The sequence below is a fragment of the Neolamprologus brichardi genome, chromosome 3 (genome assembly GCF_056152115.1).
Source record: "Neolamprologus brichardi isolate AB-2024 chromosome 3, ASM5615211v1, whole genome shotgun sequence".
NCBI classification, from domain to species: Eukaryota; Metazoa; Chordata; class Actinopteri; order Cichliformes; family Cichlidae; genus Neolamprologus; species Neolamprologus brichardi.
In genome coordinates, this window is record NC_142106.1 from 40014382 (window position 1) to 40040174 (window position 25793).

A 25793-nucleotide genomic window follows, 5' to 3' on the forward strand; every position below is an offset into this window, starting at 1 on the left:
TATATGAAATATTAGTGTTAGGTAAGTCCCAGAGTTCAGTTTATTGGACATTAGCTACATTTAATAAGAAGATATGAGATCCAAATATATGCTTCTGTCAACACATGTTCATTTGATGAAGTTTACTGAACAAATTTGAATCATCACAACAACCAAAATGTTAGCAACACATCACAAGTCGTGGGGGGGGGTTGTCATGTGACAACCTCTTTGGCTTCCAGAATTGTGACATCACACCCATTTAGAATCTTACCACCACTTTGATCCTTTGATCCTAAAACCCTTAAGTAGAGGTGAGAAGCAACAACTTTTAGTTCGTTGTTCGCAGCATTTATGTTCGCAGCATTGAAACGTTCGAGAGAGAAACCTTTCAAAACAATTGGATCCTTTTCAGAGCGACTTTTTACACTTTCCAACATGTCTCTGAAAAAACACACAAGAAAAGAAAAAGTAAAGCCCAGCTCTTCTCTTCTGGCTCAAGAAGACAATATTCAAGTTCAGAAGATGTGCTTGGAAGAAATGCATGAGGAAAATCTCATGAACAAGCACAACAAGCAACACCCGGCCCAGGCAGAGAGTTTTTTAAAACAACAAAAGGAGATTATCTTCCTCAGAGAAGAAAATGAGAGAAAGAGCGCTGAAGTGGATAAATTGTTCAGACAGCTTCTTGAAAAGGAAGATATTCAGAAGGAGAAAGAAATGGAACTCCTAGACGTGCGTGGAAGGAACTTTGAGCTCAAAGCAAAGCTTGATAAAGCAATAGAGAAACTCAAAGAAATCCTCCAGCAGAAGAAAAATGAGAAAGACAAGGACAAAAAGGATCGAGAGCTGCAATTAAAGCTTGATGAAGCTCTGCAAAAAAATACCGAAATCCTCCAAGAGAACAAACGACAGGAAATAGAACTCCAAAACTTGGGGATAAAATACAAAGCATTGCTCCAAGAGAGAAAGCAACAACCGATCAAACAGAAAGAAAGCAAGCTTGAAAGCGAGCTGAAAACAAAGCTTGATGAAGCACTGCAAAGAAATGACCAGATTCTTCAAGAAAAAGAACAACTGGAAATAAACCAGAGAGACATGCGGTGCCAACTCCAAAGCATGGAGGAAAAATGCAGAGTCCTGGAAGTAAAACTTGATAAAACTGCAGTGCACAAGCAGAAATATCAAGAGCTGCTTCAAGAGAAAGAACAACAGGACATAAAGCAGAAAGAAGACAAACGTTTACTCCTGGACTTTGAGAGAGAAAAACAAAAGCTGCAAGAACTTTACAAGAAAATGAACAACAAAGCAACTGAGATGGAAGGAGAGAAGGAGAAACTGCAAAAACAGTGCTCAGTGATGCAGAGTCAGCTCAATGACATGCTGACAGAAAACACCGAACTCGAGGAACTTTCAAACACCTTGAAGTGCAAAAACACTGAGGTGCAGCTGCTAAAGCAGCAACTCAAGAAAACAAATGAAGACCTGCAGTGCAAACTTCAAGAAACCGAGAGGAAAAGTCAGCAGTTAGAAGACACTCGCAACAAATTACAAGAGCGTTATACAGAGATGCAGGAGGCAAAGGTAATGCAGGAGGAAACATCTAATGAGTTGAAAGAAAGGCTCAAAGACAAACAAGCCGAATTAGAAGAAGTGGAGAAAACATGCAGGAGACTTGAGAAGGAGAATACCGAAACAATCGATCAGCTGAGAACCCTGATCCTAGAGAAAAAGGTTCTCGTGGAAAAGCTCCTGGAAAAGAAGAAGAAACGCTTCCGCTTCTTCTGGAGGAAGGACACTCCTGCTTTTTCTTCTCTTTCTACTTTTTCCACTGCTGATGTCACCTCGTCTTCCTCCACCTCTGTTCCATCGTAATTTTGACCTCCCCTCTCCTGCCCTCTCCCTCTCTCCTGACACCTTGACACCTCTCCCTCCCCTAGCTCCCTTGAACTCCTAACACCTGTCCCATCTCCCTCCCCCCTCTCCCTCTCTTTTCACCCTCACCCCCCAACCAGTCCCGACAGTTGACTGCCCCCTCTAGAGCCTGGTTCTGTCATAGGTTTCTTCCTTTAAAGGGAGTTTTTCCTATCCACTGTCGCACCTAGTGCTTGCTCAGAGGGGATTGTTGGGGTTTTCTCTCCCCTATCCCTTTCCTTTACCATTCCCCCACCCCACCCCCACCCCTTCTATTTCCCCAAAAATGTAATAATAAATACAATTGGCTGCATTTTAAATGTGTCTTATCAACGTCTTCATTCAAGAATGCATTGTCTTTGTCACAGAGTCATGTGTATTTTGTGTTTTCCTCTGGCTGGTGATCCTCGCGGTCGTTCAGCCCAGGAGTCCAGATTATTCATGTTTTAATGACATTTAGTGTTACATTTTAGATCACCACAATAGGATATCCACAATTTATGATTCAGGCATTTGTTTTAGTTTGATATCGTAATCATTCTATGATTGAGTCGTTAACAGAACCAGCAGTTAGCAGCAATAACTTCAAATCAATGACATTTGCAAGCATTCCTTTATACACAGCATTTCAGTCAGGTTGAGGTCTGGACGTCCATGCAGTAGATTTGCTGCTGAGCTTGGGGTCATTATCCTGTTGCATGGCCTAATTTAGAAGAAGCTTTATCTATCAGACAGACAGCCTCACATTTGACTCTAAAAAACTTTTGCATATAGAGGAGTTTGTTGACTGCAAGGTGCTTTATTGCTTGTGTCTGCAGAAGAAGCTCAAATCCCCACACTTGAACCAGCATATTTGACAGTGGGTTTGAAGTGTTTAAGTGTTTGAGTGTCTGAAATATCATTCCACTCAGGACACCCTGATATAGTTCTGTGATCTGTGAAACAGTTCTGTGAATCACTGAGGCACTGTGTGTTTGTGTGTTCTTTGTCCTCAGAATTTTCTAATAACTTGAGATGTTTTATGATTAATAGCTATGTTGTGCCTGTACTATTTTGAACATACTGTCCACAGGCTCTAGCTTTATTTTTATGTTGATCGTATTAAAACAAAGAAAACAATCTGAAGTTGTTGTTTTTAAGTTACAATGATTTTACCAGTCCGGGCCAGTTGAGAATAGACTTTTCTCCATGTGGCCCCTGAACTAAAATGAGTTTGACACCCCTGGTCTATAGTGATATACTGAAAGTATAGTAACTGCAGTGTACAGGATGCAGAATAATCTAGTAAATTTAAATGTGCTATTTTTCCATCAGGCAGAAGACAAATATAGAAAGGAAACAATCACAAAACTGTTTGATCTCTCAAGTTCACTGAATGACAAGGAGAAACTGGTAAATGCTAATGTTTCCTTTATCTTTGTTAGTTTTACATATATAATAATTCTTGTTAGAATTTTCTTCTTTTGCTGTGGTTTCCAATGTGTTCCTGTCATACTCACTGCTCTGCTTCTTTCATTTTCAGAAACTATTCAAGGAAACCCTGCACAAAGCTATAAAAGAAGAACAAAGGCTAAAGGTGGGTCAGTCACTCTCCATGTTACTCACATGTTGACTGAGAAAGTGTTTAATTCATTACATCAGTAACAAAAAACTCCAATAACATCAGCATATATTTACTGATCTGATAATTAGTGATTTGATTTTGTGATTCTGCTAAAACTTTTATTTTTCTCATTCAGGCACAATTCATGTACAGAATAGCAACATCAGGTTTTGAGGAAATGTTGGAGAAATACGCTCATCAGCTGGAAATGGTGAAGAGATTATTGCCTGATTCCAAACCACTGAAGGAAATCGTTAACATCTGTTCGCACATGATGAAGAATTTAAGAACTTTAATAAACAAGAAGATGAGTTTGCTGCAAAAATAGAGAGCTGGGTGCGACAAGGAGCTTATATCCCCATGAAGTTATTCATTTGGAAATTTACTAAATTAATGTGACACAATTTTGCAGTAAACAGAGAATGTCTTTTGCTTTACTGATATTGATCAATAATTCATTAATGTTCGAATATATATTTAAACATTATACATTTGTATGTAATTTGTATGTAACTGTATCATGTGAAGATTTTTTTCTTGAGCTTTCTTCGTCAAGTCCTAAAGTTAAAATAAATCAGAGCTGATGCTTCTTGTACAAACTGTAGCATCCTCCCCCGCCCACTTACAATGGAGACGATGACAGTCTTACTTTGCCTCCTAACTTTTCTTGAACTTGTTCTTGAAATGAAAAATTCTGAAGATTATGGATCCTATAAAATATAAAACTGCAAAAAAAATATGTACAAAGCCAGATACAATATGTTACCAGGAATTGTACAGAGGATGAATTGAAGGGAAAATTAAATCCGAAGACTCTTAAAGCAATTAAACAGCAATTAAGTGGGATTTAACAGAATGTTGTGCATGGGATAGGGATTAATAAGTATGTACATACTTCTTCCTACTCCATTTCAGACTTAATTGTAATTTCATTACAATTTTCATTTAGACTCTATTTATTTTCTTTTTTTCTGTTGTTTTGTCGGAGCACATACATGTGTGTATTTACATATGTATTTGTACATGTAATGCAAGCATGTGTATTTGTATCTATTGGTTTGCTGTATATGTCTGAAATAAAGAAACATTAACAATAACAATATCATACCTTTTGTGTTCATACCATTTCTCACTTTTTAAAAATCCAATATACACTCTCCTGTGTTGTGTTGTGTTTAGTTGCTTAGTTTAGACGTGGGACAGTTTCCAATTTCGCTGTACTATCGTACAAATTATCACTGTACGATGACAAAAAAAGAGTTATCCTTATCCTTATATCTGATGCTGTCCCTGTGAAAAGCAGTTGTTGATCTTCACGTTACTCTGGTTCTCAGTGCTCATTAGTATCAGTGAGTATTCAAACTGTATTTGCTGAAGATGTTTTTACCTAAAACGATATGAAGTATGTGCAACAATCTTTTTAACCTCTTAAGCCCCAAGCCGAACTGATCTCCTGCTTTTTGCCCCCGTATCAGGGGGCGTTGGGGCTTAAGACGTTAAGACAGATCTTTTAATGTGATCAGGACATGCAGAAATGTCTGCAGTCTGAATGTCTGAACATACACTCACAGATACAAATGTTAAAAATGTGGAGCTGCTTTAAACCATTTACGTGTCACTATATAATGAAATAAAAGCTGTCTGTATTTGACAAATTTTTACTTTATTACATTTTTAACACAGTGACCAGCCTTACCCTGTTACCAGGATGACAGACAGCTAGTATGAACCCACAGCAGAACGGGACTTTTTGGAATTGAAATGAAAGAAGTTCTTTGGCCCACCCACAGCTGAGCCGTGTCATAGAGGAGGGGCCACTCTGTGTGTGAGTTTGTGTGTCAGTCCTTCACGTCAGCATTCATCAGTTCGTTTGTCACTGGCAGGTAAGAACAGCAACATTGGACCATGAAAAAATATTGCAGGCAGATTTTCATGCAACATTTCTACTTAAACTTAGAAAGTTCTCTTTGTACATTTCTTTACAAATCCTAATTTATACTTTTAATGTTTTTCAGAAACTTTGATGGCAGCAGCACAGTTGACCATGAGTGGTGTCACAACTGCCAAAGGCTTAGTTATGATTTTGACTCTGCTGTGTGTGCTCCATCTTTCAAGTGCACTGATAAACAAGGATGAACTGGTAAACTGGTTATTAATTTTCTTTTTTTGTTGTTGTTTTAATAGAGAATTTAATTTCTAATTAAACACTTTTACAGACCGATTAATGGTTAAGCTTTCCTCTTTGCTTTTAAAATGCTCATTTAGTCACAGTTACATGTTTCACGCGCGTGTTTGTTGATGTTCTTTCTGGTTTTGCAGGAGGAGCTGAAGGGAAATGTTGAAACATTACAAAAGGAAACAGCGAGAAGGAAGGTGAGTCTGTCAACGATGTCGTGGACATGGATATTGACAGAGTGCTAACAGAAAAATATGTATTGCTATAACAACTAAAACCAAACATAATTTCCTATTACATTAAAGTTTTTTTACACATTTTATGCTACATATTTTTTTATATATTTTGTTACATTAATTTGGTTTATTTTTGTCTTCCAGGCTGAAAATAATTTAGACAGAGCCTATGTTCCAGCTATCTTTGATGATTTTGGACGTCTCATGGATCCTATGTTCGAACTTATGAAGTCAATGAAATTTTCTCCATCACTGCTTACACCATTGCTAGATTTAATGGAAGACCTAAAGACTTTCGTGGGAGCCAGCAAGGAGTACATGGATAAGTACTTTGAGACAACAGCTGCAGAAATCAATGACAATGAAGAGAAACTACGCAGTGTGATGGCAACACTAACACAACTAGAAAATAATAAAGATGAACTGTAGCATGTTAGTCAGCGTCTGTCTCTGGTAGTAAATGTTCTGTATCTGTAAAACTTCTCTTTCATACTGTGCTGCTTCTAAATCAAAGCTAACTGTACACTTGACTTATAAACTTTGACAAGAAAATTTTTGTCACACTTTTTCATTGTCTTTGTTATATCAGGTCTAACGCAAACACAAAACTTTTGTCTCTTTAGTAATCATATTAAATCTGACAGTTGTTGATTTATGTGTAGAAACACTTCAATGTGAATAAAGACATTAAAACTGTTAAAACAAAACTAAAAAACTAAATTAAAATGTATATCACTGACATCAGATGCACAATTTAAGTACAATAGTACTATGTTTTGTACATTTTCATTTTGTTATCTTAGTTTGTTTTTAAACATACTTATCTGTTCACAGACAGAAAAAAAATCAGATAAGAGTAGCGTGACAAATTTTTGTTGCGCAATCACACAGTTCCTCCTAATTACTTTAATAAATATGATAACAAGCAGTGTAATATGATTAAATTCCCAGATTGTAGTTGTAAAGGAATTAAATACAGGCAAAAAAACCAAACAAACAAACAAACAAAAACAAAGCAACAAAGTCCAAAGCCTTTGTTAGTCTTTGTTTGTCCAAAGCATGCTGGTATTATGATGTAGTGTTTCTCAGTTTTCCGTTTGTAAAGGCAGCAGCAGTATATTCTGGAAAAAAGTGTTTTATTTGAAAATTTTGTTTATTGTGGATATCAGTAAGAGACATAACTGTGTCAGTGAGGCTGTTGCTCTCTCCTTGTGAGAAAACTTGCATGATGTTGCAGCTGTAATGTTATCAGCATCTGTTTCCCTTATGTGTCTTGTTTCTTTGTCTGATAGCATTTCCTGCCCATGTAATGGTGGATTTCCTGTTAACAAACTAGACCCCTTTCAAATAAAGCTCCACATATAGAAGTGCCTTCCAGAAAGCACAGACTTTCTTTTGCATTTGCTGCCTCAGTTCTTCCATTTCTGTGTGGAAACTAATCTATAAACAGAAATGAAAGTATCCTTTCAAGATAATGCATCATTAACACATGAAAAAGATCAAACAAACAAAAATCATGATAAGCATGATCAAGGAAATGGCCAATTTTCTTGAAAAGATAACCCAGAGCCCCAGACAGGCCATCAGACCATATAAGGTTAGACATATCCAGTTCTGGGAACACTTTGGCATTCCCAGGCCAGCCGAGAGATATAATCTCTCCAGTGTGTGCTGGGTCTGTCTAAATACATTCATTTTAATAAAAATTAAAAATGAGAAACGTTATATTTTGCTTTAACAATTGAGCATGTTAATTGACATTGAAATTGTTTTAACTTTAATTATTTAATTTTAGAACATCCATAGGTGCACCTGAGCGGGATATCTTTGGTTGCCAGTCTTGAAGAAAACAAGCACATATCCAAACATGAAAGATGCATGATCCGGATACTTATTTAACACTTAATTGAGCGCTGTGGAGAAAGCTGATTATTTCTTGTACATAAACTAAATCAGCAATAGGTTTTTTGTTGTTGTTGTTTGGTTTTTGTGCGTGTGTAGCTACATTATGGCTTCTAGGTCAGAACATCAGGGACACGGAGCTCTGCTGGCCCAAGTAAAATGACACCAGTGGCAGCTCCTGAAGTGTGTGGACACAACAACAATTAAAAAACCTGAACACTGGTCAGTATTTCAGTCAGTCAGTTCATCTGGACGTAGCGTTTTCAGTGGGAGAAACGTTTCGTCATTCATCAGTCATATGCACATTGTAGATGCATAAATAATAACATTTGTTTTAAATCTTTTGAGAAGTTGGCAAAAAGGTTTGTACAACCTTGTGACTGTATAAAGTGTGTGAAACATGATACTTGATCTAACAATAAATTGCAAACATTCACAACCACAGACTGGCATGCTTTATTGTTGTTTTGTCCTCTCTGAGCAAATGTCAAGCATAGTGTCCGAGCTCACCACTCCGGGATTACAGACAACTGTATGCTCAACAATGTGAAGCCATTGTGACCTCTGACTGGACAGATTGAAGGTTTGTGAAAGGCAGCTGCTTCTGCCTGCAGCTTAGAGAACTCACACTGGAGCACGTCCAGAGCACAGACGAGGAACTCGTGGGCATCCTGCACACAGACACACACAGAACAAAACACAGTTTCAGGTACAAACAGAGATGAGTGTGCTGCGTAGTGCAAAAAGACAGCTGCTCACTTTCTGATCGTCATCGTCAAACTCTGGATGAAACTTAGTGACTGTGTTTTTAAAAGCAGTCAGGACAGAGCTTTTGTTCCAGCTGTCATTGTTGAAGCGGCTCACTTTGATGTCCACAAACAGAAGTGAAGCAGACACAAAGTTAGCTTGTGTTTCACATTGATCAGCAAATTTGGTGGCGAAACCAAAGAGCGACGGTGTCTTCACTGTACCTGATGAACTGGCACTCTCGGTGAAACCTCCACAGCTGCAGCTGGCTGCAGAGCTCCTCAGTAAAGACTCTCAGTGTGAGGAGAGTGTGACAAAGTGGGTGAGAATAACCACTTGTCCATATCCTTAGTTAACATTCTTGTTTTGATTTAGCACCATCTCATATGTAGTCTGCACCAGGCAAACATCTAATATCCTGGGTTTGTTTATGTTTTGCACTTTACAGATTATGTAACATCAGTGTTGGGAAGGTTACTTTTAAAATGTACTCCATTACAGAATACAGAATACATGTCCCAAAATGTATTCTGTAACGTATTCCGTTACGTTACTCAATGAGAGTAACGTATTCCGAATACTTTGGATTACTTAATATATTATCATGCTGTTTACAACTACATGAATGTACTATTGCTGTGATTTATTACTGTTACTGAAGGTCCGCGGCTCTGAACCGTAGTAAAGGGACCTCTGGCTAATACGGTGGGTTCTGTTTCGGGCTAGTAGCCGAAAACTAGCTTTACTTTGTTGTCTGGGTCAACTTTGCTTGCGAGAGACAAAGAGAGGCGGAACTTATTGTTTCGGAGGAAAACACGAACACGGTGTACAGTCGAGTCTTAATAGCTTACTTACAACTGGGCTCGTCAGGCACTCTTCTTGGCTGCAGTGGTTATTATTATATTTACATGCTTCCAGCTCCCGTTTCTGCTCAACGATAACTCGTACTTTTCCACTCTCATTTTTCTCCCTCCTCGCTCACAGACACATAACTGCTATGTCCCAATTCAGGGTATGCACGCTTGAAGTACGCACACTACGCGTACTACGGACGGTGCGTACTATAAGTACGAGAAGTGGGGAAGTGAGAGGCCCGTGAAATGGGACGGTATATGCTTCGTCGCGCTGTTCAGGTTGCCTAGCAACCACGATACTAACCGCGAGACACGTTACATACAGCTTTGTTTGACAGAAATGAAGGAGAAAATTGTTTTGTTGGTCAATCATTTTTGTCATGACATCACTTTGATTAGTTGAGTATCTGAGGCTGAGACCACAGGACTGTAAAACATGATTCAAGGGCTTCATTTCTGTACTGAACAGTCATTTAAGATTAGCTAGTAAATAATAATTAGTTAATGTTGTTCATGAGACTAAAGTCATCTCACTATAGTAATGTAAATATAATATGGCCAATATTATAGTATTGTCAGATTATTATATATATATATATATATATATATATATATATATATATATATATATATATATATATATATATATTAGGGGTGCAACGATACAACAAAATTCACGGTTCGGTTCGGTTCGATACTTTGGTGTCACGGTTCGATATTTTTTCGATACAAAAAAAATGTTCATGCCTTTTTATTAATTTGTCATTTATTAAATTTTCACGGCACATTCTGCACCACATCTCTGTGCGTTCATCATTTGTTTGAAGCCAGCTCACCTCCTGCAACCACTTTTCCGAGAATACGTGCTTCTTTTGTGGTTCGGACTCCTTCTGACATTTCTTTGGAGGTGGAGGAACATCACAGTAATTGCTTAAAGGAGCTTCTTCGACATCTTTAAGAGTTCTAAACAAATGTCTGTCCTCTTCCTTAAAATCTTATGTACGCAAACACGCGTTGCAACTTCTTATCTTGTGCGGGTTTTTATTTTGACAGCGAATGCGCACCTGCGGACCACTTATGTGCAGCCCTGGTTAGTTAGCTCGTCATATTGCAGCCACAGAAATTCTTTTGTCCATGAAACCATAAAGCTGCACTTTCTTTTTGCCTTATAGTCTGATTTGTCATAACCTTTCCGTTTTGTCACTTCTTCACCCTGACCTGTCTTATTTGGCTCAGCAGAACTAAAATATATATCCTGCTGCTTTTACACACGCACTAACATAACGCTCAGCGATTCTCTGCGCGATCAACCTCTCACATGTTTAAGCTTGCTGCGGGAGATTTCACTTGTCATGTTTGCATAGTAAGCTAACGATTGATAAGACGATGTCAGAGGAATTGGTGCGCAAATTATCATCACTCACCAATCAGTACTGTCGCTTTCTATACACAGTTCACGCGATTGCAAAGTGAAAGCAAAAAACAAGCGCAAATTCAAACGCGATTTCAGTATGTCACATATTGACAGTGGCCGATGCCAATGACATAATTACCCAGCTACATTTCCGAAAGAATGCAAAAGCATTGACATATATTTTTCCTTCCTACGATAGGCTGACGGGCAGGGCAGAGATAGATTTTGGTAGCCCGACTGGAAAAAAGCCCCAGGACGTCGGGCTAGCGATTTTGCGAGCCCTGTATCTGATTGAGGAATCACTCATCTTTGGAAAAGAGAGTTTATTATGGAGAAATGTCTCTTTCCAAAATAAAAGCTATACTATACGCTTCTTCTGGGCTATATTCTCAGCAGCATATTAAACATATCAGGTCCCCATAAGGAGAATCATGTGCTAACGGCTGTCTAAATGACTCGGGTAAAGTTTGTATGCGTGCTTGTTGTTTTTGTCTGCTTCCACTTGTCTTTGCACTAGGATGATGTCGGAGTAAATGTGCAGTCATATTGGTTGTGTTCCCACTAGTGCTGTCAGCGTTAATCTGAAATGACGTTAAGGTCACAACACGGCAAATCTCCGTTAACGAGCTACCGCGGATCGCCTCATGAGTGGGGCTGGAAGACGTCAACACATTAACGAGCTAACTGCGCTAACACACTAGTTCCCACCAATTGAGCATTGCTGGCACATCCAACATACTGTTTTACTTTTGTCCATGACACGCTTACCTTCAGGGTCATACGTCACATGAAGACCAAAATAGTTCCAAACGCCAGATCTGAATGAGGGTGGGGGAGGTTCAATTTGCCATGTTGCAACGAGCTTAACTTCTGTCTAGCTAGCTTGCCCTGCGCTCAGTGAATCTGTGTTCGACTACTCCGCCTAGGCTGCACTGTCGAGCGCAGATCCACTGAGCGCTCAACACAGACAGCATCGTCAGAAGGAAAGTTGATAAAATAAATTAAAAATGTTGTATCGTTCGATACATATGCGTACCGAACCGAAAGCACTGTATCGAACGGTTCGATATCGATACGAGTATCGTTGCACCCCTAATATATATATATATATATATATATCACTGACTTTCAGCTTGTTGTGTTTGTGGATATGTGACGGACTTTAATTATCCATAAAATCATCAGATTCTCTGTAAGATTAAGGTCGACTATATGTATATTTAGAAGTAGAGGCTTTAAAACCAAGTTAATACTGAAAGTACAAACATCACTAGTGTCACATAACTTTGCCGACATGTGGCCAACAGCAATGTTTTAATGTTCTTCATTATTAAACATTCGCACATGAATAAGTGACGTCATATTCAGTACTTAATTTTGACAGTTCACTTTTCGGCCGCTCCCTTCTGCCGTATTTTGCGGCAAAATTATCCACACCCACCGCCGCGCTATGAATTGTGGGATATATGGGACCACGAAGCGTGCACCGGACCACGCTTGATATTTGGGGAAATCGACGGCGCATTTGGAGTATGCATTTGGAGTATGCACTTCGAATTGGAACAGCCGTCGTCGCGTGGCGGTGACGTAATCGCACTTGAAATGCGTACTTCAAGCGTGCATACTCTGAAATGGGACACAGCCAACGGGTATGGCAGTCCATTCTCCCTGCAGCACGGACTACACTGCCCATGATGCTACATTCTTTAGAGCTATACCGGTAGCATTCTGCCTGTTCGCTTAGCACAACAACAACAACAGGCGCTCTCTCACCCAGGAAACACGCAGAGAGAGAGCGGCACCCTGTAACCATGGCAACCGTAACGCTGCCACCTGGAACAACAGAACGTAGCTGTCAAACAAAACCCACAGTCCTGACCCGCCACAATATGAAACAGGAAAGTACCGCCGTGTAATCCATTTATTTCAACAAAGTAATGTATTCTAAATACCACCTTTTTAAACGGTAACTGTAACGGAATACAGTTACTCATATTTTGTATTTTAAATACGTAACGGCGGTACATGTATTCCGTTACTCCCCAACACTGTGTAACATATCATCTTGGTTTAAATCAATTCTGGCAAGTTTGCCAAGTTAACATGTTATTTATTTCAACTGTTAATTGGTTCAGTTTGAACTCACCTTACTTACCTGTGTTCCAGGAACAAAGAGAAGAAATGTAGTTTTACGTCCTGTATTTATAACTTCCTGGTTAATCTGAGGTCACAGGAAGAGACCAGGTGACGAAGGGAGAGAATCTTTGTAATTTAATAACTTTAATTTAGAGTGTGTTTATAGAGAAATGATTTTGTTGTAATATATATCGACTATACACCGCAGAATTTTATTGCTAGGAAAGATAGCAGTATACATTTGAATATTAAAATGTTTGCCTTACCTACCAAATGGAATAGTCCAGGGTGAATTGACTATTTAAGCAGATGAACGCGGGTGTTCAGGGAAGAAAGGACCAGGTCAGTGTAGCTGTCTGCATTTTGGCTTAGTTTCTGTTGATTTTAGTTCAGTTATGTTTATTTGTCCTGAGTTAACTATGGAGTTGAGTTTATTTATTTTTTGTAAATATTGTTTGGTCACAAAATGGTGAATAAATCACTCGCTACACTGGACAGCATTTGTCTCCTGCACTTCTTTAACCGCTTAAGTCAAGTCCTACCACAGAGAGTTTGCAGAGCGGGGCCCATGTAGCATGTATGCTTCAGGTTAGGCAATCTTAAACACGAGCACAAAGAGGATGCAAATCAGAGCATTTTCCTCTGTTGTTCTTCAAATCACTGACTTTAACCTGATATTCGTCTGAACACTGGCTTCATATTGAGTGTGCGTGCATGACTCTTAACCGAGGCAGTCCAGCTCCCATTGGGAGATGATGTTTGTGCAGGAGGGGAGAGACGTTGAGTGGCATGCATACTCTGTGTCCCACGTAGCCCCCTGGCTCCCACTGTGCCCTGCTGGGGTAGACAGCCTGGAAACTGGCTCATCTCTCTCAGGGACTTCAGGACAGAGGAGCTCATCATTGAAGGCCACCTTTTTCTTTGGGGAACACATCATCAGTTGGTTCAACCAATAATGAGAATTCGAGTGTCAATCCTAACATTCAAACTCCACGTGTTGCTATAACAGCTGTTCACGTGTCACACTCGGCTCTGTAGAACGTACCGTGCAGAAAAACAGCAGCGAGTTGGGAGAACATGAAACCTCCGTCTGGACACGAACGTTCTTGACTTCACATTTGTCAGTGCTGATGTTACCGTGATAGAAAGACACAAACAGTGCAGTCGCAGTGATGAATTTACTGGAGAAGAAACACAAAGCAATAAATCAGCTTTAAACAGGAACACAGTAAAAGGAACTCATACCTCAGATCTGTAGCAGAAGGTGGCAGGAATGTTACACGTGTCACGGCTTCTTTGTCAGGTACAGCTGAGACTGGAGGCTTCGGACCTGCTGAGTCCTTCTCCAGACCATCCTCAGACTTCATGTGCCACCACGAAGCCTTCTTTGTTTTGTTCCTCTGAGCCTCAGCCGGAGGTGAGGCTGGTGCAGCAGAGGTGGCTGGAGTGTCAGGGCCCACATGTTGATCTGTGAGATCCTTCTGTGCACTCACACTGGAAACACAACAATAACAGAGAAGATCAGTCTGCTGTAATGCACTCAAACTCCCCTCCGCGCCTCAAGAAAGTCAGCTAAACCGACTGCATGGAGCTGTGGACTCCACAGAGGGAACAAATCTACAACTTACACAGTAAAACCTGATTCAGCTCAAATATTCAGACAAATTAGAAAACTGTGCTTAAATGTAGCTCATGTCTAATAAACACCATAGTGGAGGAAGTTTACACCTCCATCAGCCTCTCTAACATAATGATGTAATGCAGACCTGCTGTCAGTGTAAATCTCCAGGACATGTCAGCAAAATCTAATTTTAATAAACTGAAATGGGGGACTTACCTAACACTAATATTTCATATAGTACTTCAATCCACTTATCAGTTCAAGGAGTTTGCTTTAAAATATGACTGAACAGAAAAACACAATGCTCATGTGCAAATAACAGTAGCCAGCTGCTGCCACAAGATGGCGGCAAAGTAAAGGTTGGCTGCAAAGCTTTATGACACAAGCTGTTTGATAAGAAAGCAGAGAGATCGCTTTACTTTGGTACATTTTGGTCAATGTGTATTATTACATTTGATTAAACAATCACTGTGTTTCCTCCAGGCTTTCTGAAGCTCCGTCAAAGTTTTTCTTTTCAGTCCTTTTTGAGTACAGTCCTTGTACCCAAAATGTATTGCAGCCAGTGTGGGGGAGTAACGGAATACATGTACCGCCGTTACGTATTTAAAATACAAAATATGAGTAACTGTATTCCGTTACAGTTACCGTTTAAAAAGGTGGTATTTAGAATACAGTTACTTTGTTGAAATAAATGGATTACACGGCGGTACTTCCCCGTTTCATATTGTGGCGGGTCAGGACTGTTTGGGTTTTGTTTGACAGCTACGTTCTGTTGTTCCAGGCGGCAGCGTTACGGTTGCCATGGTTACAGGGTGGCGCTCTCTCTCTGCGTGTTTCCTGGGTGAGAGAGGCCTTGTTGTTGTTGTTGTTGTGCTAAGCTAATAGGCAGAATGCTACAGGCATAGCTCTAAAGAATGTAGCATCATAGGCAGTGTAGTCCGTGCTGCAGGGAGAATGGACTTTCATACGTTATGTGTCTGTGAGCGAGGAGGGAGAAAAAGGAAAAATACGAGCTGTCATCGAGCAAAAACGGGAGCTGGAAGCATGTAAATATAATAATAACCACTGCAGCCAAGAAGAGTGCCTGACGAGCCCAGTTGTAAGTAAGCTATTAAGACTCGACTGTACACTGTGTTCGTGTTTTCCTCCGAAACAAGTTCTGTTGGAGCAGCCTTTCAACGCCTCTCTCTATCTCTCGCTAGCAAAGTGACTCAAAGTAAAGCTAGTTTTCGGCTATGAGCCCGACACGAACCCACCGTATTAGCCAGAGGTCCCTTTACTACGGTTCGGAGCCGCGGACCTTCAGTAACAGTAATAAATCACAGTAATAGTACATTCACGTAGTTGTAAACAGCATGATAATATATTAAGTAATCCAAAGTATTCAGAATACGTTACTCGCATCGAGTAACGTAACGGAATACGTTACAGAATACATTTTGGGGCATGTATTCTGTATTCTGTAATGGAATACATTTTAAAAGTAACCTTCCCAACACTGATTGCAGCATATCTCAGACTGGGGTGCAATGTGTCCATAAAAGAAGTTCATGAAACTGTTTGAGTGGAGGACAAAAGAAGACGTTTCAGACCTAAAAACCCCACTATCTACACCAGCAATACAATAGCATCTGAAAGTCATGTTGGCTGCCCATTGTCTCAGGGCTTCCCACCCCTTATTCATGTGGACTTCCCTCCTGCTCCTGCAGGGATGGTGCGCAGATATCGCCAAGATGTGTGGCTTCAGGCCTTCGGTACTCTTGTGCAGCTGCAAATGGCTCGGTTATCCCGATTACATCTCTGTCTGTCTCTTGCTCGTGGGGGAATTATTGCGGCTTCCCAGCCTCATTTTCAAATACATTTTGTGGCAAACACACACTCACAGTTGACACTCTCTCTCATTCTCTCTCTATCATACTCACACACACAAGAATTATTGTGTTCCAGGTGCTGTATGCTTGCTTTTTTCACAGGTGGACAAACATACAAAACAAATACAAAATCAGGAAAGGGGAAAAAACGTTTTCACATGAGAGTAATTGAGAGTGGTGCAGGACATGTATAAGGGCAGTGAAACAGTGTAGTAGAAATGATCAATGGTTTCAAGGTAGGGGTGGGATTATAGTCCAGTTCATCATACAGGATCTTTGTATGCCGTCAAATAGGTGAAAGGATGGTTTCACAGAGTGTGGCATCAACTGTCAAACATAGAGGAGGAAGTGTGATGGTCTGGGGCTGTTTTGCTGAATCCAGGGTCGGTGACTCGTACAGAGTGAGAGACACCCTGAACCACAGCATTCAGAAGCACCAATACCCTCTGGTATGTGCCTAGTTGGTCAGGTTTCATCCTACAGCAAGACAAAACTACCTGAGGAACAAAGAACAAGATGGTAAGCTTGAAAACATGGAGTAGCGAGCACAGTCTCCAGACTTGAACCCATCCAGCTGGTTTGGGATGAACTGGACACAAGAGTGAAAGCAAAACAACCTGCAGGTGCCACACATTTGGAAATATTATTGTGACCCACCTGGCACTGGGACACAAACTTGACTAACAAAGCAGTGAAATAAGGTCGGAGTAATGAGTAATATTACAAACTAACCACCTGCTATTACCAGTTTCAATTCACCTTTTACATAAATAAATATTTTTGTACATATGCAAGTATAATTTCAAACTGAATTTCTGTTATTACTTCATTTCAACTGCAGCACCACCACTGTTTATTTGTTTGATTGTTTACCAAAGAAAACAATCATTCTCTGTGGGAAAATAAACTCACTGGTGGATCCTCACCTGTCAGCTTTTGGCTCAAACCTCTTGAGCCAAAAGCTCAAAGGTTTGGCTCTCTTGTGCAATAAAACTTGTGAACCTGCTTCCCCTCTCAGTGTCTGCCTTGTGCCAGTTTTGACTGTTGCAAAGAGGTGAACTTAAATCTAATTTACAACAGCAAAGATGTACACAGCCTTTCTCCTGTGGGAGAAGCTTTATATCTGTGTTAAATATACAAGTTGTGGCCATTTTCATAATATTTGATTGTTTAATATTCACATTGACAAAGTAAGGATTCTGGGGGACACGAGGTGTGCTCCAGCAAATATTTCCTCTGTGGTCCCATTAAAGATGGATTTAAACATGAAAGAGTGTGAGATGGCAAAATGAAAGACATTCTGTACTTAATCAGAAATACAGATATTAGAGGTAAAACCACTCCTGTAAAAGTAGCTCTTTGGAGGATTTTTCTACCAGCTATTTTTGTGCAAAGCTAATTGAACCTTGTGCTATATTAATGTATTATTAAAGTAACATTAATACATAAGAAAGTTAACTTTACTTCCTTAAATTTTAATTCTCATAAATATACTCAGCTTGAATCAGTTTGGTAGAACATGACCAGAGAAAAAGAAGACAATTTTAAAATATCTCTACATTGTAGAGAGCGACTTTGCCTCTAAACAGAAAAGGAGTAATGAACGGGTTAAAGTGGGATTCAGCAGGTGGGGGGAAATCGGTCGTAGTGGCTCAGCAATGGAAAAAGAATCGCAATTTCTATTCATGCAACCTTTATAGTTAGTCTAGCTTAGTTTGTTTTGCAGCACTTTTCAATACAGATCCAATATGTGATTTTAAAACGTGAGGACTTACATTTCATCTTTAAATTTCCGGTTTATCAACTCACACTCAGCAGTCCTTACCTTTAAATCGAACCTCTCTCCTTCCTCTGCTCTCCTGTCTTTCTTATCTTTCTCCATCTCTGAGTGAAGTTAGCTCTCTTTCTTTTCTCTCCCTGTGAAAAACAGCAGCTGGACCTTTCGCTAGCAGCACACTGCACACAAAGATTGTGTTTGCTGATGTTTGTTAAGTTGATGGAAACGTTGCATCTGAAATGACCTGCTACTGAAAAACATTGCCCTCTTTATGCTCCTGTCACTCCTCTTTTGTAGTGCTGGCTAGATGCTGAAGTACAGCAACCACCTGTCGTGCTGCACCCCTTCCTACGGCACACGAGTTTGCCTTTTTGACTCTTTTTGTGCTAAAGGGAGCAGTTGAAAGAAGAAGAAGTTCATTTTATTTTCAATCTGAGTTTGTTAATGTTTTCAGAAAATAAAATTCTGCTCAGGCTGCCACACTGAAAGATTCATGCAAGTAAAACTAACAACTTGGAAACACTGACAGCCTTAACTGTGTTTTAAAGTATTCATGTCTAAATGGATCCCTGTGTTCAAACATGTTAGCAACTCTTTCCCAGATCTCAGTGGTGGAGAACTATAGCTAGTTATTTGGTGTTTTACTTATTGTACTAAAAACTGTGTTTAAACTATTAAATTAAACTCTGTACACACATTCTAGGGAGTTTTGGGTAAGACCATCTATGAATGCTGTTATAATTACAAGAAATTAAAACCATTGAATTCAATGTTAAAATATAAAATAATAATGATTTTAACACTTAGAAAAATTTTAGAATTCCTTTTAAAAGTAATACAATATGTTTAATAGGTTTTGTCCTGATTCTTAATTTGAGGTGAGAAACAGACGACTGGAGGTCAGTCAGTTTGTTTTATTCCCATTTATTCATCCATTCATTCTTTCTTTGCTGATAGTGGAAACTATCACCACATTTGATTTCCACCCTCAGCAAAATGACGTCATTTCAAAAAGAAAAAGAAGAACTTTAAATCGGATTACCTCGCTGAATCCTTTTTAGGCAGGGACTCTCATTTTCTAATTGTCCCCAATAAGTGGCTTTCTCCAGAGCCCATTTTAATGTGGAGAAACTCACTTGCAACAATTTTCTTGACGACGTGTAGCGCTTTTAATCCCCGTCATGCAGATCTGCTTAAAGAAAAGAAATTCACAAACAAAAATCAGTGCACTGTTCAAAAATAAAAATAAAATAGAAATAAAATGAAAAATAAAAGATAAAACTGAAAAACAAAAGTAAATAAAAAATACAGAAGCCCGGTCTTAGGACTTGTCACAGAATATTCTTTCTCTCATAGGTGAAAAAACACCCAAATCTAAAACTTGGTGCCATGGTAAAACCTTCCCCATACTTCAGAAACAAAAACAAAACAGAACAAAACAAAAAATCTGCTAGTTTCACTCATTTAAACTCTGGCTGCAGGATTCTGTTCACCCCTGCTATCATCTTCCCCAAAATTATACTAATTCAGTCATCTATGTATCAGTTCTCAACCCACTCAATAAACCAGACAGGATGATGGTAACAGTATTACCTACTTAAAATTGTGTTTGATCCTAATGAGCTGATCACGTGTGTGTGCATGTTAGTCGGGTTAATACATTTTCTATTTCTGTGTATCCTTTTATGTACCTTCCCCCTTTTTTCTGAAACAAAACTCTGTTCACTCCAAATTTTGTTCCATAAACATCTAAATGAAAAACTCTGTCATAGTCAGGCACAGCTAAACCCCAAATGCTTGCAGGTTACCATAGGTAACCACACTATGCGCTGTTAACCCCTTCTACAAATACCCTCTTTTAACGTGTTACACTTTATTTATGTTTTGGTGTTATCTTTAGTGCATATTATGTGAATGTGTGGTGTTGTCTTTCCATTTTTCTAACAGTACTCTTGCATACCTCAGTGCTTGTCTTCCTCCCCCTTTTGTGGTGGTCCGGACACTGTGTCAATCCTCCACTTCAAGGCAGTCGCTTGTCTCCCCGGATTCCTTAACCCAATTTGATTCCCCAAACTACAACAGCAGCCTCTGTCGTCACGAGCTCCTTTCCTCTCCGTTCTTCTCTCCCACTTTTCAGTCCAATGGCAGTCAGTTCTCTTCAGCTTTGTCCCGTGTATCTCTTTGTCCCACTGTCTCTCTCATTGCCATCTCACTCCAAACATGGCAAATGTCAAACTCAGACAGTCTTCTCAAAGGTCCTTCACACACAGTGAGGTTGCAGCTTGCTGGAAACGCATCTCTATCCATCCAATCCAGATGGTGGATCTTCTCTTTCTGATGTCGTTTACCCACAGTGCTGCTGGACCTCTCTGCTCAGAACTCCGGTATTGTCTCTTTGGACTGCTGTCCACTGTTGATGTTCAAGCTCGTGCTTCTGGAACTGCCCTCGGTGTCTTCAGGGAGAGATTAGCTTCCTTGGAGCTTGCTTGTTCAGGATGAGGACAGGAAGCTGCAAAACAATTCAGCCAAAAAGTCTGACTGGATGTTTCTATTTTTTGTTTCTAATAATTTTAACCTATAATTTTCTTCCGACTGCTGCCTGTGGAGCAGTGGAGAATTGATCCAGGTCCGTTCACCACCTGTAAACGACAGACTTTAATAATGAGACTTTCATTATTCACTGTGACTCCAGATGTTTTAATCACTCCTAAAGCAACACATCTCTACTTATTTTGTTTTGAACTCTACTGACTTTAAACCCCAACTGTGAATTTTTATTTGATCTTACCCGCAACCACAAAAAATCTTCTTGATGTTGTTATCAGTTATTTTCATCCACAACACTCCAAATTATGTTTCCGTTTTGTGTCCAGCAGGGGAATAAGGTGACCTGTAGTATCACTGCTTCCCCAGTTGGAGACAATTTCTCACTCACACTTCCACACTTTTATTTTCTTATTTATTTTAGTTCATTTTCTTTCTCCTTTCTTTTCCTTTTTTCCTTTTTTTTCACACGCACACATTAACCTGTTAACTCACTCATACAGTCAGCCATCAAATTCTCCATTCATCCTTGAGTACTTAATCACCTTTAAATGTCACTGTTAATTTTTCAGTGTGATTTATTTATCATTACCTTAACACTAATCCACTGTTTTAGTTTTCTTTATTTATTTTCAGTTCACTTTCTCCTATTTGATCACTAGGATTTCTTGACTCTTATTATTTCACAGAAAATCAACTAATCTACTTCTCCTTCTTTTGTCATCCAGGAATTCACACACACATGCACAGCCTGGTCACTCGGCCCCCACCTTTTTCTCTCTCACAGACACACACACACATTTTACTCCTCATTCGTTCTGCCTGTGAACCCGCCCCTCGAGGCTGGCTCACACTCACTTCATGCAAACTTTCTGTGAGACACTTCCTTCTCTGCTTATTTTGGACAACGCCCTAGACGGCACACAAAGCGGGTGCCATCCGCTCTTGTGCACCTCACACATTTTCAAACTGCGACACAGACTCGATACCGCAGTTTCTCTTCCTCTAAAAAAATAAATAAAACCAAACTCAACCCCCCAATTGACTTCACAGTTTGATTTCTACACACCACAAACACACTATTTTGTTTAATCCTCATACACTCAGCTTCTGTATTAAATCACTTTCACAGCACACGCAGTTATAATCAATATAAGCAATTTACACAGCCAATTTACACTTTATTTAATATACTCGGACATGTATAGACATGACAAAAGACACCAGATGCCAAGACAAGTTATTCAACAGTTCCTTATCACTTCTTATCACTTCTGTACCAGTCTAAATACTATATGTGTGTGTGCAGGCACCCTGTGTGTGTGTCTTGACCTCAGTGCATGACCTTACTCGACAAACAAAGACATTTCAGAAGCATACTTCCTGACTCCGTTTGAGTCATGTGTTACCAGGCAGACTCCAGTGCAACATGAGGGCACACAGACCTTTATTCTATTCCTATATAATATGTGGTGGATTGTAAGCATGTATGCAATCCTTTCAATAGCTGTGGGTCACTTTACTCAATAGATCGGTCGAACATCGCGTCGGCCGAAGCTTCAGACCATTAATTAACTTGATCGAGCTTCAACTCTGTAATTAGCACAAAAATGCAATATGTGTATAACATGATTACAGCTGCACCTGCAATAAAAGATTATTATGTAATTCAGCTCACACCTGAAATACAGACTTTAATGTAACATCAACAGTTTCAATAAATGCGTTTCAATAAATGGTCTAATGAAATGATAATGATAAATCATGAGTGATAATAAATCATAAGTGATGCAACAGTAATAATAATGATCATGAATAGTAACAGTAAAATAATATTCTCATCCCAACAGTTTAAAAGAGCATTTGCATTATATATGGTTCATTTTTACAAGTATGCTGTTTTACTGTGAAGAGGGAAGTGAATGTGTTTGTGATCAGTAGCTGGATTGAGAGAAGTTGTGATGGAAAGTACAAGAAGTTTGTGCATAAGTAAGTGTGTATGTATGTACTGGACCATCTGTTTGACAATCTTTGTTGATGTGCATATTTTGCACACTGCCTGTGAGAAGCTGGGGACATTTCTGCTCCAAACCACCGTTCAGCTGCTCACTGTTTTAGTTCAAGAGCCCGCGCTATCTCTGACATCTCCGCTGATCACTCTGCATTCCTTCACACATAACTGTTTATGTACAGAAAACATGCCCTCCACCCTTTGGAAGCATGTGACTACAGAGCCAATAAAAGCAGTATAAAAACATTTGACATTGAAAAGACATCCACAAGGACCACATTTGGACTATAAATAGCCTGTACACAGAGGTCCTATGGATGTTAGCATTAGACGTTCCATAGACACACCGCTTGGCGTTTCAGTGAATCAAAATTGTACGTCCAAAAATGAAATATTTTTATTTATATATGTCACTATGCGCAGTAGATCCTAACAAATGACTGTAGAAAAATGCTTCAGCGTGAATAATATCAAGCTTCTGTCACGGCTGGCGGGGTGAGCCGTGTGGTGTGGAGGAAAGAGGACCCAAAATGCAGACAGCCGATATGATGATAAGAGTGAGGGTTTAATTTACAGTGTACAAATAACAGAACTGAGGGCAGGACAGAACATAAACCTAAACTGGGTGAGCTAAATAACAAACCGGATCATAAAAATGGGGTGGGAGGCAGAGAGACACAGACGAGGAACAGACACCATGAAACACAGACGAGCCGACAACGAACACAGACCAACACCCACTATAAATACACACGGTAAACGGGTAATGGCAGACAGGTGGGGACACAGCTGGAACCAATGGACATAACGAGACACAACCCTACAAAGTCAAACAGGAAACACACAGACTGTTTTACATAACAACACGGGGACATGAACAGAGCACCGAGGGAGACGCAGGTAGGGAAAATAAACACAACCAAAACCCCAACCACCAATACAAAACAGAATAAACTAGAAAATGCTAATCATCAACTGAAAGCGCTGGGTCACCGACCCAGGACCATGACAGCTTCACCATTCTTTTATATGATTATGGTTCACACACATTAATCAGTTAACTATCAATAAATGTATGAAAATATGACCATTGTGTTTTATTATTTGTTAATCATTGAAGTTGTAAATGGGTTTATAATACAGTATCGATTAAAACTGAGAAAAAAACATGAATCACTTGTGTTAAATAGAATGTGTATAAACAGAACAAAAGGCACAGAATACAGGATCACAATAAGCACCAAGGAAGTAAACATAACACTGTAACCAACAGGCTAAATAACAATAAAGAATAAAGGACCAAGATACAAGGTTATAAAAAACACAAACTAGAAAACCCCTCATCATCCCCAAATCTCAAAACCCTGGGTCCAAGGCCAAGGGACCACGAGAGAACACTGCAGGTGTACTCTTTGTACCAACTGTACATTACTAGTTGTGTGTTGCTTGGTTGCCTCAAAACAGCTCAGTATTTTGTAAGCATTGCTGAGACCCTCCTTTTTAACCATTACTTATCATGATATTAACCTACAATAATATTATATGTACGGCTCGCATTTTTCAAATGTATGCAGCAAGCAGGTGAATTCTGTACATTAAGTGAATTTAATAAGAATAGACAATCTGACTATTTTACAGAATAGACAATGTAAACATATTTAAAATTAAAGGAATTTGAATTGGGTGTTTAGGGCCCGGATGGCTTGGGGATAGAAGCTCCTCTTGAGTCTTTCTGTCCTTGCCCAGATGATGCGACACCTTCTACCAGATTGCAGAAGTTGGAACAGTTTGTTGCCAGGATGGGACGGGTCCTTCAGTATCTGCGCTGCTCTAGTCCGGCATCTCCTTGTGTCTCAGCAAAAGTATAATTACTAAAATACCTCAAAATTATTCTATTTTCCTTATGCTAAGTGTGTCACATACTTACTGAGAAATATCTGTTCTTATGGAAACACCTTAACAAACCTATGATAATTAGCCTACAAATCCTGACATGCATTCAACCCCTCCCACTCCCAGTCTAACAGGTTTGCTGTATGTGTTGTACAAATGGGAGGAGCCAGAAGATACCTGAGATCTTGACCTAAATGTAACAGCCCTACTTTACGTCGACACTGTAAGTTCATTTCCTTACAATCCTCTGATAGTTGTTTTTTAGGGGAGGGTATTTTTATAGCCTTTATTGAGAAAAGACAGAAAACTGGTACAGACACGCAGTGAAAGGCCTAGGGGAGGATTTGTTTCCGGGCAATAGCATGTGGGTCACATGCTCAGTCAGATCGGCTGTACCGGTGCCCATAACAAGAGTTTCTTATAAATATATATAACAGTACTGTAAAATAATCTCTGCTTGCTTAACGAAAGCACTGATCCCACAGTGAGTGTTGGATTGTAATTTGATCCCATTTGAAATCCTTGGGTTGGGTTATGTTTGATTGCCTTGTTCAACAAGGAAGTGGCATGGCAACCTTTGTCTAAGATATCTTTATTAAGAATATGCTTTAGTATCTTAGGATGAGATTAAGAACAAGTGTAAATTGTATCCAAATACAAATGCACTATATTATATTGTAATATAACATTACGTGGGCTGCTGCCCTCACGATCCAGCCCGTATAAGCAGAAGAAGATGGATGGATAATATTACGTTTATTATTTGTGTCCAAATCTGTTGCTGTCTATTCCAAGTTGATATGTTTTCACAGACTTTTGTTTAGGTTTCTGACACCATTTCACAAACTGCTGTTAAAATAAAACAAACCGAGATGCTGTTCGTAAGTTTAAAGCAGGACCAAATTCAGTATCACTTTGTTAATATTAAAACTTTCTCTCTTCCACAGGCAAGCAAAGAAATGAATTTTCAGTTTCAAGTGACATTCCCCCAACCAACAGACACACATCCTGTAGTACAGTGTATATTTGACAATGACCGCAGAGAGCTCAAGAAGTTACTGAGGGGCAATGACATTAATGGACTTTACCCTTCTAGAGAGTGGAAGGAATGCATA

The 25793-nt window shown here is 39.5% G+C and overlaps 1 protein-coding gene across 1 annotated transcript; it reads left to right on the forward strand.

Moving 5' to 3' along the window:
* The first annotated feature begins 298 nt into the window (after positions 1-298).
* Positions 299-2144, forward strand: LOC148104308 (uncharacterized). The gene has a single exon (XM_087839352.1). It carries the CDS (start codon positions 334-336, stop codon positions 1852-1854), a length of 1521 nt encoding a protein of 506 aa, XP_087695478.1. The 5' UTR covers positions 299-333; the 3' UTR covers positions 1855-2144.
* The last annotated feature ends 23649 nt before the right edge of the window (positions 2145-25793 follow it).

Bases quoted from the DNA above. Each gene is read 5' to 3' on its own strand.
- LOC148104308 (XM_087839352.1), top strand. From the start codon at position 334: ATGTTCGCAGCATTGAAACGTTCGAGAGAGAAACCTTTCAAAACAATT.